Source organism: Danio aesculapii, chromosome 24, assembly GCF_903798145.1.
Source record: "Danio aesculapii chromosome 24, fDanAes4.1, whole genome shotgun sequence".
Taxonomy (NCBI): Eukaryota; Metazoa; Chordata; class Actinopteri; order Cypriniformes; family Danionidae; genus Danio; species Danio aesculapii.
Window position 1 is genome coordinate 1380639 of NC_079458.1, and position 14896 is coordinate 1395534.

A 14896-nucleotide genomic window follows, 5' to 3' on the forward strand; every position below is an offset into this window, starting at 1 on the left:
ATTCAGGTGTGTTTGATTAGGGAGAGGTTGAAATGTGTACTGTTGGTGTGCCTTCAGGAACAGGGTTGGGAAACACTGATTTATTGTATGAAATGCCTTCTTTAAATCTATAAAATTCCAACTACCTTTTTATCTATCTTAGTAATTTCCTCAATAAGTGCTATTTGCATGTGTTGTGAGAAAATGCAGCACGTATTCTCAATTTGTTTGCATTGTGAGAATTCGCAGCATGCTTTCTTAATTATATATATATATATTTGCTTATTATGAGGATTGCAACATGTTTGCTCTCAAATCAATGAGGATCTTTTCTTAATGTGCTGGTGTTTTTTGTAATTGCATGTGCTTTCTTAAATTGCAGAGCATTAAGCTCTCTCGGCTACCATACCAAATGATCAGGGAAGGACCGAACTATTGTAACTTTTGGCAGATGTGTACACAGACACACGTGTGACATAATAGAGGAATAACATAGCCAAAAATGACAATACTGACCTGTTAACCTATTAAAATTGTAATATAGAAATCATACATAATGTATAGCTTATTTCTAATGTAACAGTGTCACACGTTTTCACCTTTAAGTTCTAGTGTACTTCAGGAATTTCTTCATTTCTTTTGTATGAAAAGAATGCAGCTGAAAAGCCCATGTGCAGCCGCAGGCAGGAGTGAGGAGAATTTGCATATAGTGAAGCAAACCCACACATAATGAAGCAAAGCCCAAAACTCTGCATCATTTATTAAAGGTATAAAGTTATTTATGTGTATGCTTGGAATCAGCTTCACCAAACAACCACAAATGACATAATATACCAGAAAACAGAGGCAGAACAAAAACAAACTGGAAATAAATACAATTGTGAACATATTCACAAATCAGGTTTGACCTAAAGGTGACCTATTATGCTCTTTTTACAAGATGTAACATGCGTCTCTGATGTCTCTAGAGCAGGGGTCACAAACTTGTTCCTGGAGGGCCGGGTCCTGCAGAGTTTAGCTCCAACCCTAATCAAACACACCTGAACAAACTAATCAAGGTCTTACTAGGTATACTTGAAACACCCAGGCAGGTGTGTTGAGGCAAGTTGGAGCTAAACCCTGGAGGGACACCGGCCCTCCAGGACTTAGATTGGTGACCCCTGCTCTAGAGTGTAGTAGTGAAGTTTCAGCTCATAATAGCACACAGATAATGATTTTTAAAGGCTCGTACACACCGGGACGGACGCTTTTCGTTTGCGTTTATCGTCAGCATTTTACAAGACTTTTTTTTCTGGATTCAAACCCAAACGATTTTCACTGGCGTCGAGCAGAAGAGTATGCAATATCGCTCCTTGACGTTAGGTGGCGCTACACAACTTTAAGCTTCTGACACCCACGAAGAAGAAGAAGAGAGAGAGTTAACATGCTTGTTGTTAAAGTTACTGGCGAACAAGCACGGGGTTCAAGTAGCAGCTCCAGCTCTAGTAATGAAGAAATGATTACTGTTCACAGAGCAATAAGCAGCTCCACCTTCATGTCGCCTCTGGGCATCTTCTTCAATGTTCGCTCGCATTGACAGTTTTGCACTTGAGCGCCTTCAAGTGCTGTTTACTGTAACTTCAGCAGCTCTGTGCATGTGAAATAAAAGTGGCAATCTGATTGGAGGAGAAGGTTTTGATGTGGCGCGTCAAAACAAAAAAACGAGCATGAGGCATTTCTTAAAAATGACGATTTTGCACCTGCCGTTTTGTGCCGGAAAACGTGAGCAAAAAGCGTCCCGTGTGCACGGGCCCTTAACTCTCTGAAACGGACCCTTTTAGGCTTTGATCCTAATTGTGGTGATTTGGTGACTGTGGCTTTAAATTCAAATGAGATTTTTCAGAAGAGGGCGGAGCTACAGATGCATAAGTATAGTGACAGATGTAAAACAGCAGTGTGTGTGTTGTCAGTGCTGTGTATGTGTGCTTCAGTGTGAGTGTGTGCTTCATGCTTCTGTCAGTCTATGGAGACTCCTGGCACTGTTCATTTGTGCTTCATCTAAAACTCCACATCTATAATCCTCTTAGTCTATGCTGACATTGCCTTCAGCAGCTCAAACACTCTAATGGCTAATGGACAGACGGCTGCTTCTCACTCAGGGCTGCTGTTTATGCTAATGAGATGGGCACTAGTGGGCGGGGCTTTCCCCCTTTGATGACACATACAAAGGGAGAATGTCAATCAAAGTGTTTCTATGTGGGGAGACAGGCAATAGTGCAAAACCAGGTTGTTTACTGAACAGATACTTTATGATGTGCACTGCAGGATTAGATTATGCAAGTCTTTGAAAATGAAAATAACTAGGAACAGCAGGAGTGAGTTCAGGTGAACTGTAGAATGGACACTGTACATATACACACACAGTATATAGGCAAATGAAATCTGAATGTCAAACTGCAAGCTATTGTGAACCTATTGCATACAGCAATGCACATTTTTTAAACTAGGCTTATATTGCATGTGCAAAAGTTTTGTGTTCACTGGGTTTTTGCTAGCCATTGGAAAGAATTAGATTCTGTTAGGGAGCCTGCAATCTGCATTCACACATGTTTCTGATATAAAAGCATGCAATGCACACTGTTTTTTTAAGTTCTTAGAAGGAGGAAGAGAGAGTTTTCCCTGCTTGAGTATTTCTGTCCAATGCATGCGTATTTGGACGAGTGTATTAGCAGATTTTCCTATGCGATCCTCAAAAACGTTTTTCAAAATGATGATAAGAATGGATGTTTTTTGTTATTGCTGTAGAGAACAAAGAGGTATTGAATACAAATCCATTTTTTTAATACAAAATAAATGTAAGAGTGCTTAAAAAGAGTGAAAGTTGATGGTTTTACAGTCTCTAGTGTTTTAAAATAATGTTAAAGCTCAAACTTAAAGTGCACAAAACCAAGAATGAGTGCGTTTCAGTAGTTGTGGGACCACTTTGATTTGTAAACCACTTTAAATGCTGACTACTGTACGGCCTATGCATACTTATTTGGGTTTAATCCATAGATCAAGTTGTAACATGATTAGAATAGCTTAAATATGAACGAAAATCCAAAAACTCATGCACAACTGGAAAAACTCGTATACTAATCACGTGGTTCATTTTAAACCTCTATATAATCACTGCTCGCTCTGCAAAACACACACTTTGAAGACTGCATTCTAGACAACACAAGAATAAGCACACAGAGTAAGTGCACTTAACTTACTGTTACTTATTTGCAAATTATATATAATTTTATGTTATATTTTTTATGTTTAGAAATTGACTATACTTTGATTAGCCTACTTTAATTATTAACAAAACATTATTATTAAATTACAACAATTATATAAAGCACAACTTGTTAATTTAAGCAAGCTATATTATCTAATAGGTTTAGAAGCAAGAGATCCAATGAACAAATGCAAATCAGCATCCATTATATAAAACCCCTTACCTGCAGCAAAATTCACTTCGAATTGTAATATGCAAATGGCTTTCTTTCTTTCTTTCTTTCTTTCTTTCTTTCTTTCTTTCTTTCTTTATTTATTTATTTATTTATTATTTATTTATTATTTATTTATTTATTTATTTATTTATTTATTATTTACTTGTTTGTTTATTTATTTACTTACTTATTTACTTACTTATTTACTTATTCATTTATTTACTTATTCATTTACTTATTTATTTACTTATTCATTTACTTATTTACTTATTCATTTACTTATTTACTTATTTATTTATTTACTTATTTATTTACTTTTTTATTTACTTATTTATTTACTTATTTACTTATTTACTTATTTACTTACTTATTTACTTATTTACATACTTACTTACTTACTTATTTACTTATTTACTTACCTATTTGTTTATTTATTTATTTATTGCAATTCTCCATGGCATGAAATGTGCAATATTTGGTGCGAAAAAAATTGAGACTATAGCCTAAAATTAGCCTTTTCCATCCAAAGGTTTAAAATGTAAATTACATACAAATTGCTTAATGCTTTATTCGTTCATTCATTTTCCTTTGGTCTAGTCCCTTTTTTCATCAGGGGTCACCACAGCGGAATGAATCGTCAACTTATCCAGCATATGTTTTACAAAGTGGATGCCCTTCCAGCTGCAACCCAGTACTGGGAAACTTTAATGCTTTATAAGTTGCAAAATTAAATTGAAAATTCACCACCCAAAATGGAGTTATGTGTGTGACGTACAAGCAGAAATGCAAAATGATCATTTAAATGTTATCTGGCCTAATTGTATTTAGATTTAGAGTTGGGGAATGCATTTTTATCATAACACTGTGCAGATGTTTAGCAAAATTCAATGTGTATTTCAAAATGTATTTTTTTCAGCCAAAGGAATAACAAATCATGCAGCAAAGTGGCGAGTAAATATATTTTAATGCATTGACAATAACACTTAAGATGTTTTAAAATCCAATTTTCAATTAAAGGGCACCTATTATGCAAACATCACTTTTATAAGGGGTTTAAACCCCAGTTGTGTGTCAGTGTGTGATTATCTCCAGCCTCTAATGGTCAACATGAATTAATTGTATTTTTTTAATCAGACATGATCAAAACAGTCTGCAGAAACACTTTGATTGACATTCTCCTTTTATATGATGTCATCAGAGGGGAAAGCCCCGCCCACTAGTGACTATCTCTCCCTTATTAGCATAAACAACAGCCCTGAGTGAGAAGCAGCCCTATATTAGCCATTAGAGTTTTGAATCTGTCACTATGGTGACATAGGCACTTGTAGCTCCACCCTCTTTTAAAAAGAGCACAATCTCATTTGCATTTAAAGTGACAGTCACCAAAATGTTTTTTTAAAATGCATTGCAGCAGACTGCAGTTTTTATTGAACATTGCAATAGTTCTGTATAAAAGATTATTGTGCTTCAATAAGTAGTCCAGTTGTTGTTTTGTGTTCAAGTCAGTCAACATCATTTTACAGATATGAGTGGGTGAAGATATTTAGGCATACATAAGCAGTAATGCATAAGTAGTCTGAAGTTTTATCATTTTAGATCTTTATCACAAGTTGTTCAATACACTAAAATATTAAAGATATGTAATACTACTGGTTGTGCCATACCTTTATCTCAATAGTACTCAAAAGAGAAAACAAAAAATAAAAGGAACAGATAGAGACATACATAAATTCATGCTCAGATGAAATCCTGCGATGCAACATTTTTAACATTGTTGTTAATGAAGCATGAACCACAGAACATGCAATGTGCGTGTCAGAGATTTATTAATTCAAACGTTACAAATAAGGTTGAATTCCAGCTGTAACGAAATCCTGCATTACTTTTTTTTTTGACGTTTTGCTATGGAAATTTGACCCACAGAACATGCCCATATATTGGCAACTCTCAGCTATGCAACTAATGTGCATTTCATAACTTTATTATTTTAAAGGATCTCAAAAATAAAAGTAGCTTAAGTAAATTAGTGAAATTTCTGCCATGAAACTATATATAATGAATATATATATGGTGAATGACCGTAAATTGACTTCTTGTAGATGTTAGTACTTGAAAACATTGGTGTTTTTTTAAAAAGAGAAAAGAAATACGATTATTTACGATAAGACTATTTAGAAATTTTCTGCGACAGCTTCAGTTTTTACAGTAAATTTTACAGACTTTTTTAAACAGCATGAGATCTACAGGATTAGCATTTAGCAAACTCAGACTATCGACAAATACCATTAAGTTTGAGCTCAATTTTAACTATTTTATTTTAACATTAATGCAGATGCAGTTGATATAGCATGAATACAAACCGACAGGTTTATCAGCAGCTGTTGTGTAAAACTGAAGGGTCTGCCTGGATGTACTGTATGCCATTTATTACATGACTACTTGCCACAAAATGTCAAATTTAGACAAAAAACATTGCTCTAAGCTGTAATAATTCATTAATTACATAATTAAAAGCAAAGCTGACAGAAACAGAAATGGCTGAATGGAGTATACACTAACCTGCACATTATTTAGTCACTAGATGGCAGCATTTAACTGTTAAAAACAGAGGCATGACAGACAAGCATGTCAATATGAATGTGAATGAATTCGTTTATGGTCAAGATGATGCTCAGTATACCCGGATGAGCCGGTGTTATCAGTTTAATCCGTTGTTATGTGGAATAATTATACGGCTGCCTTTAATTCTCAATTCTTTTAGGTCAGCCATGACATTACAAGGTATGTTATTCACAGATAACAACCACTGAAACTAATAAAATAGACTCACTTGGGTACTTTGATTAATCTTGACCATCAGTTAACATGTACATATCCATATACAGTACAGCCTATTAGTGGTTATCACCACTATTTATGACTGTTAGGCACCATCTAGTGAATGAATAATGCACAGGTTAGTGTATACTCCATTCAGCCACATTTGTTATTTTAGTAATACTGAAAACATTAGCTAATTCACGTGGCATTTAATGGATTTCTTTAACTGGATCTATCTGTCTGATACTCTGTGGTGCAGTAAATATATTTTTTCTCATTATGTCTCATGTTAATCCTTCTGTTCTGTGTCTTCAGATCTTTCTGAATCTGAAGCTTTATCGACTGCTTAAAGACCATGGCGGACAACAAAGGTAGGTTGGATTTTATTTTGCTGGATCCTTCTAGTATATGTTATACTACATGGCAGTTAAATTTTTGATTAAGTCAATAATTAATACACATCTGAAGCAGTTTTAGGCTGTTTTCAGTCATTTCAAAGTCCTTATGCTGAAAAAAATAGCTTAAATGCACAAATTGAGGAAAACATTATCGATCTTGAAGGTAAAATTAAAATCAATTTTCATTTGTACAATATTCAGTTTTATTTAAAAGTCCCCTGATGTCCCCCTAATGTCATGTTAATCAAAGCAATCTAATAAGGTGTTATATTACTTTAATAAAGTAACTGAAACATTTACTAACCAAAAAGAACTAACAAAGTATATTAAATAAATTCATAATATGTTAAAATTTAGTGTAATTCGCCAGTATTGATATTTTTGTTTTGTTTTGTAATTGCCAATTGTGAACTAGATTAAGCATTTTTCAAAACTCTAACGGCTAATGGACGGCTGCTTCTCACTCAGGGCTGCTGTTTATGCTAGTGAGGGAGAGATGGGGACTAGTGGGCGGGGCTTTCCCCCTCTGATGACATCATACAAAGCGAGAATGTCAATCAAAGTGTTTCTGCAGACTGCTTATATCAAGTCTGATTAGAACAAATACAGTTAATTCATGTTGAGCATTAGGGGCTGGAGATATTCACACACTGCTGACACACAACTGGGTTTAAACCCCTTATAAAAGTGATTTTTGCATAATAGGTGTCCTTTAAAGTCAGATAATAAGTATGCATCAGTAATGTGTGTGTGTTTTGGTGTTTCAGAGCTCATGCTCAGTAAATCTGTGGGCAGTCCAGAGTTTATTCAGGAGCTTCTTCCGGCTGCGGAGCGAACGGCTCTTCTCTATCATCTGTCGTATCTGTGTTTGGGTGGATTTCCTAAACTGGAGCGTCTGATCAGAGAAAGAGCTCTGGAAACACAACTGCTATTTGGATCCTCTGAGGCCGTTCTGTTCAAGGTTTATAATAATAATAATAATAATAACAATAATAAATTTTATTTATATTGCACTTTTCTCAGACTCAAAGCGCTAACAAGAGCATCAAAACACAGAAGAACATGAATACACAATAAAGTAAGAATGATAATAATAAAGCCTCATAAGTTATAAGCAATAATAAAAAGATGAGTTTTAAGAAGTTTCTTAAAACAGTCCAGGGAACTGGCGTTCCTGATGTTTGGGGGAAGAGCATTCCACAATTTAGACGCACGATAAGAGAATGCCCTACCTCCCATGGTGCTAAGTTTGCAACGAGGCTGAAACAAGGTGAGCCCCGAAGCGGAACATAGATTGCGAGAGGAAGAGGAGGTGGATATCAGGTCACATATATAATCAGGAGCAGAACCATGAACAGCTTTATAAGTTAAAATCAAGGTTTTAAAATCGATGCGTGACTTAACAGGCAACCAGTGTAACTGTTGGTGTACAGGGGTAATGTGAGAGCAAGATGATGTGTGAGTTAACACACATGGGGCTGAATTTTGAACATATTGTAAAATCATAAGTGAATTGGCTGGCAGACCCCCAAATAAAGAGTTACAAAAATCTAAACGAGACGTAATAAAAGCATGGACAAGCATTTCATCATCTGGTGTGGAGAGAAAAGGATGGACGCGGTTTTTGTTAACTGTTTAAAATGAGGTTTCAGGCTAAGCTGAGCATCAAAGAGAGAGAACACCAAGATTGCATTGAAGAAGTTAAAAGAGAATCATCAACTGTTAACTTGAGATTGCCACATCTATTAACATTAGAGGGTGTGCCAACAAGTAAAATCTCAGTGTTGGAGATATTTAATTTGAGATTTGTTGCATCCAGGCTTTAATCTCCACCAAGCAGGCGTTAAGTGTTGACAGTGAGGCAGGTAGATTAGGAGATGTACTAATATAAATCTGTGTGTCGTGAGCATAGCAATGATAATTAATACCATATTTTTGTACAATTTTTCCAAGAGGTAGCATATAAATGCTAAACAAAAGTGGCCCGAGTACCAAGCCCTGGGGGACACCGTGACAAAGAGGGATGGTCCACGATATGACCTCCCAAATAAATGAACTGCGAGCGTTCAGTGAGGTAGGATATGAACCAACTTAGTGCTGTCCCAGCTAGGCCAACACGGTTTCGAAGTATGTCCAATAGTAAGCTGTGAGAGATCGTGTCAAATGCTGCAGTTAGATCCAAGAGCACCAGAATACCACCTGAGTCAGCAATCATAAGAAGATCATTAGTGACCTTAACTAAGACTGTTTCCACACTGTGATCCGATCTAAAGCCCGATTGAAACTCATCAAATAAGGCATTTACCTTAAGGTGGTTTTGCAGTTGACCGGCAACCACACGCTCAAGAACAAGAAGGTTTAATAGACTTATACATTCCAATAGTAAACACCTTTGTATTAAGACAAACAAATGCTACAGAGTGAGATATTTATATTAATTATTAGGGGTGTAAACCTACACTGGTCTCACGGTTTGGTTCGGTTACGATTATCATTTCATCGATTCGGTTCAATTCAATATCTCGGTGCATCACAGTGCATTGACGATGCTTTCCATACATAATTAGATTTTTTCTTCACAACACTGTCCAGCAAACTCACAAGCACAACCTTTTAAGTAGTAGGCAGTGGCAGTTCTAGGGGGGCGGTGCCCCCATGTCAACAAGCCTGGCCCCCCTAAATTTGGACACGTATTTTTGTGTCTAAACACCACAGAGAAGCGGTGGCAGACTGCAGAGATATGATTGAAGGCTCTCTTTCGCACTCTCGGTGTCACGTGCACTCACTCTCTCTGTCAGTTGCGGTGCTGCGCGTGTCAGTCTACCGCATTCATTAAAAGTTAACCCCCAAATCAACACAGGTAATAAAAAGCTTCAACTTCAGTCATGTTCATGTTGTGAAACACTATCAAAATGTCCACTCTTGATTATAGTTAGTGTATAATATTTTACTATCTATTTCACAAGATGTATTCAGACAAGGTCTCTAAGTATTCTACAGTCTTTGACTCGGATTAAAGTGTAATTTAAAGACATGTTAACTAGGAAAGTTGGAATAATTAGTCAAGTTATTGTATAACTGGCTTGTTGTGTAGACAATCAAAAAATATAAAGTAAATATTTCTTAAGAAGGCTATTAATACTGACCTTAAAATAGTTAAAAAAAAAATTGAAACTGCTTTTATTCAAGAAATAAACTATAAGAAATGACTTATTAAGACTCCAGAAGAATTATTTTTGTTTTATAGGAAATACTGTGAAGATTTCCTTTGTTTGTTAAAGATCACTTAGAAAACATTATTTTAAATTAATGGGAGGGCAATTGTTTTTTTACTTTAGCAGCATCTACTGAAGTTTACAGCTGCAAAAATGTGCATTGATGTTCTTGAATGTTAGAAATGTGTAATCCTACACCAATACAAAGTTTCTTGTCAATTAAATGAACAAGGAAGATTATTTTCAGTTTAAGTTATTTAATTAGCTTGTTTATGAAGACTGCAGAGTGATGCATGAAAAAAACATGACTTTGAATAATTAAGTAGTTTGTGATGTATATTAAAGTGTGCCCCCTAAAAATACAAGTGGCCCCTGCCCGGCTCCTTCAGTCACTCTGGTCTAGAACCACCACTGGTAGTTGGAGTGCTTTATTTACTCGCCTTGGCCTTCTTCGCCATAGTATTCTACTGCGACATCACGCATAGGAGATACTGTAAATGATGTCATTACATAATAACCGGTTATGATCTATTATTGAACCGATATCGAATTGTCCCTATCTACATCACGGTGCTCCGAAGAAACAATTAATTTTGACACCCCTATTAATTATCCAAAAGTCTTTTTTCTAAACTTGGATTGAATAACGCTGCAAGTAGAGTGAGAAACAGGTAAAGTGGTTGAAGGAGTGCTGTTACTACTAGAATATCACACAGCTCTCATGTTCTGCAAAGTAATTCAATTCAATTCCCCTTTATTTGTATAGCGCTTCTACAATGTAGATTGTGTCAAAGCAGCTTCACATAGAAGATCATAGTAAATGTAAACAGTGTAGTTCAGTTTGTAGTGTTTAAGTTCAGTTCAGTTCAGCTCAGTTCAGTGTGGTTTAATAATCACTACTGAGAGTCCAAACACTGAAGAGCAAATCCATCATGCACAGCTCTACAGATCCTGAAACATGCAAGCCAGTGGCGACAGCGGCGGGGGAACAACTCGCATTAAAAAACCTTGAGAGAAACCAGGCTCAGTTGGGCACGACCATTTTTCCACTGGCCAAACGTCTTGTGCAGAGCTGCAGTCTAAGCACCGGAGGCTGGAAGCTGAACCTCAGCGGAGACTCGTCTGTCCCTGGAGCGTCACAGGAATCAGTCTCATGCTCTCCACTCCTCCATGACCACCACAGCAGCTGCTCAGGATACGGCCTGGTCCAGGATTATTGAAACCTTGGGATCATCTCGTCGCTAGTCTTGGATCGAATCAGTGGTGTTGCACAGTCTAAGGGCCTCGGGATGAGTATCCCCAGGTGGAAATAGAGAATAAACAGAATAATGAGCGTAGCTGCTGTTCATAGTGTATATAAACGAGATGTGTGGAGCACATTCCTGTATCATGCCGGTAAGTAATGCACTGAGTGTATACTTTACTAAACAGACAGGTATTTAATCTAGTTTTGAACTGAGAGAGTGTGTCTGAACCTCGGACATTATCAGGAAGGCTATTCCAGAGTTTAGGAGCTATAAATGAGAAGGCTCGACCTCCTTTAGTGGACTTTGCTATTCTAGGTACTACCAGAAGCCCTGAGTTTTGAGATCTTTAAGAGTGAGTTAGGTATAAAGTACATCATCTTGACTGTAAATAAATATATTTACATCTATATTTATATGCTTGTCTGTCATGCCTCTGTTTCTGACTGTTTGGGGTCATCTAGTGACTGAATAATGTGCAGGTTATTGTATACTCCTTTCAGCCATTTTCGTTGGCTTTGCCTTTAATTGCAGAGATAATTACAGCTCATAACAATGTTTTGTGTTTAATTTGTATATTTTGTGGCAAGTAGCTATTTAATAATGGGATAAAGTACATCCAGACAGTTGTTTTTGCAGAATAAACCCTTCAGTCTTATATCAACAATTGCTAATAAACCTATCAGCCTTTATTCTGTGATAACAACTGACTGGATGTACATTATCCCTTACATGCATTGGAATGTTGACCAACTGACCAATCAGAATCAAGTATTTCAGACAGCTTTATGCTTAACATTATTATTAGTATCTTTAATGAGAATCTCTCTTACCTCTATCTGTGCAGTGTGTGGGAACCAGCAACAACCTGGTTAAATCTCTGCTGCCCAGTCTGAAAGTGGCCGCAGAGAAGAACAAACCCCAGTTAGCTCGCAAATTCCTGGAGAAAGCCCAGGAATGGATCAGTGACATCATAAAGGACGTCAAGGAGATCGTGAAGAGGTAATAATGTCAACTGGAAAACATTTGCGAATTAAGTACAACAATCAAAAGGTAATATTTACAGCCAGAGGTGGGTAGTAATGAGTTGCATTTACTTCGTTACCTTTACTTGAGTAAAATTTATGAGTAATGAGTACTTATTGAGTACATTTAAATATGTGTACTTTTACGCAAGTAAATCATTTGAGAAAAATCATTACTCTTACTTCGCTACATTTGGCGGTGATCCTCCGTTACTGCCAAGTGATATTAAATATGATTCATATATCTTGTTTGCAAATATTGCGAGGCACCACATTGGAGAGGTTGTGAGGTTGCTATAGAGATGTTTCTCCCACTTTCGGTTATAGCACGCGCGTCTGTTGGAATAATGGCTGAAGTCTAGGAAGACGTGCGAGTTTATACTGTGGTCCCGCTCGCCATCTGCGGTTCTGAGAAGGACAGTCACGCTGTCTGTGCAGTGAGTTTATCAGAACAGATCACCCGGCCTCAAGTTCAGTCTGTTTTCACTCCAAGATGTCAACAAGAATAGTTTTTTATAATGTGATGCACGCATCGAACTGACATCGTAACATATACATGAACTCCAGCTTCGACCTAAAATAAACATGTTGTGCTAATTGGCAAAATTATCCTTTAACTAAAGAAACTGCTGTTTAATGGAATAACTGATTAGCCCAGAACACATTAGTCATTTAACCATTAAAAATGCAACATTTAAACATTATTTTTTAACATTCAATTGCTTTAACAGAATTATATCATCAACACATTTCTATACTTTTAATATCTCATTTCTAATAACTGATGTATTTTCTCTTTGCCATGATGACAGTATTAATATTTGGCTAGATATTCTTCAAGATACTAGATATTTCGTCACCTTAAAATTAGTAGTTTCTATCTTACATTTTTGTCAAAGTTGAGTTATTGACATTCTTATTAAATGACAACTTATTTACATTATGGGATGTTTTTTAATAAGTTGTTTACATTTTAAGACTTTTTATTTAATAAACAAATGTTACCCACACACTGTTTGCTATATGGAATGCAAAAACTTTGAAGCATAATATCTCAAAATCATTCAGAACGCAGAGAGAACCTTATAATTCTAAGGCGACAATTTTTCAAGTGACATTTAAAGGCTTAACCAGGTTAATTCGACAAGTTAGGGTAATTAATGATGGTTTGTTCTGTAGACAATCAAAAGAAATATTGCTTAAGGGGGCTAATAATTTTGACCTTAAAATGGTTTTAAAAACATTAAAAACTGTTTTTATTTTAGCTGATATAAAACAAGTAAGATCTTCTTCAGAAAAAATATAGGAAATACTATGAAAATGTATATAGATATTTATATTTATATATAAAATAAAAAGTAACTAATATGTTTTTAGAGTAATTTTTTATCAGTTACTTTTTTTACTCTTACTCGAGTAACTTTTACGATTGTTACTTTTACTTGGGGTAAAAAAAATTCCGCAAGTACTTGTACTTTTACTTGAGTATAGATTTTGGATACTCCACTCACCTCTGTTTACAGCAGAATTGGACATGTCAACATTTTTTTAAAAGCACATTTCTCTTGGTGATGTTGATTTGAAATTTACACCAGATGTCAGTAACGACTAATGTAATCAAACAAAACTAATTTGTTTAGCAATTAATTTGTATTTTTATATTTATAATGTATTTTTTGATCGACTCAAAAAAAAAAAAAAAAGGTTTTGGAAGAAAAAAAACCCTACACTTGAGCAACATATTCGACTCCATACAAGAGGCATTTTAAAGCTGTCATTACCAACAACAACTACAACTAAAAACTTTAATACAAGGAATTAACCAGTTAAACTCTGCAGTACCGGGTCCGCGACGCCATCGACTTTCATTTTAAGATTTAAAGGGCTAGCATTGCACCAGACCCCCTTAAGTGGTTTCGTTTGAAAGTGTAGAATCTATTTTTTATGCACATATGCATCACTTTGGTTTTTATTCCACTGTACAAAAGTTATTTACACTTAAACACACAGTATTTTGGATACCCGAGCTGGGTATTGAACATTGGTTCATTTTCATATTTTTCATATGGTTCATATATGACACATGTACAAGTTCTAGCTCAAATGAAAGCTCTGGCCGGTGCTCATACGGTTCTAGCATTCTTTTTACTGAACTATATTCTCATATCAAATGGTTGTCAAATGAACATGGTGTTTCCATGGCGCAGAAGTGAAATGAACACATTTATGATCAATAAGCAGCCCCAGATAGCACAGACAGCTGTCATCTCTTACTTTACGCTGTGCGCTTCAGGGCCATTTCTCCTCTGTTTTTGAGCTGATGTGCATAAGTAATCCTTTTATATGTCTGACGTGGTCCAAACACAGTGAATTATGTTTGATCAAACAAAAGAATAGTGAAATATGAAAACAATGACCGGCCCCTGACCTCTCATCAGTTGGAATACAATAACTTTTGCACAGATTATGGTAGAGACATTTGTCTTTTTTTCTATGATTACAGACATGTGCAGGAACCACCAAATTAATTACAGCAAGCTAGAGCACACAGAACCTGAAAGGTCTACTTTCAAATTTGAGTTTCTAAAAAAAAATACAAAAAGCGCCTCTTTTTTAGGTGTTTATTATAACACAGACCACATATACAGGTATTTTAAACACTTTCAGTAGTGTTTTATGAAAATTCAAAGGGTTTTCGTTAAAATGATACCAATTTTTTGCATTTACACCTCTGCATGTGGATTTTAAATTTGGGTA

General features: G+C 35.8%; 1 protein-coding gene across 1 annotated transcript in view; it reads left to right on the top strand.

Moving 5' to 3' along the window:
• The first annotated feature begins 3140 nt into the window (after window positions 1-3140).
• LOC130218804 (uncharacterized) overlaps window positions 3141-14896 on the top strand; it is a 20971-nt gene continuing 9215 nt past the window's right edge. The window contains exons 1-4 of the mRNA XM_056451093.1: window positions 3141-3196; window positions 6573-6628; window positions 7423-7616; window positions 11962-12116. Coding sequence (XP_056307068.1) covers window positions 6613-6628; window positions 7423-7616; window positions 11962-12116 — 365 coding nt within the window. The 5' untranslated portion in view covers window positions 3141-3196; window positions 6573-6612. The remainder of the gene's footprint in view (window positions 3197-6572; window positions 6629-7422; window positions 7617-11961; window positions 12117-14896) is intronic.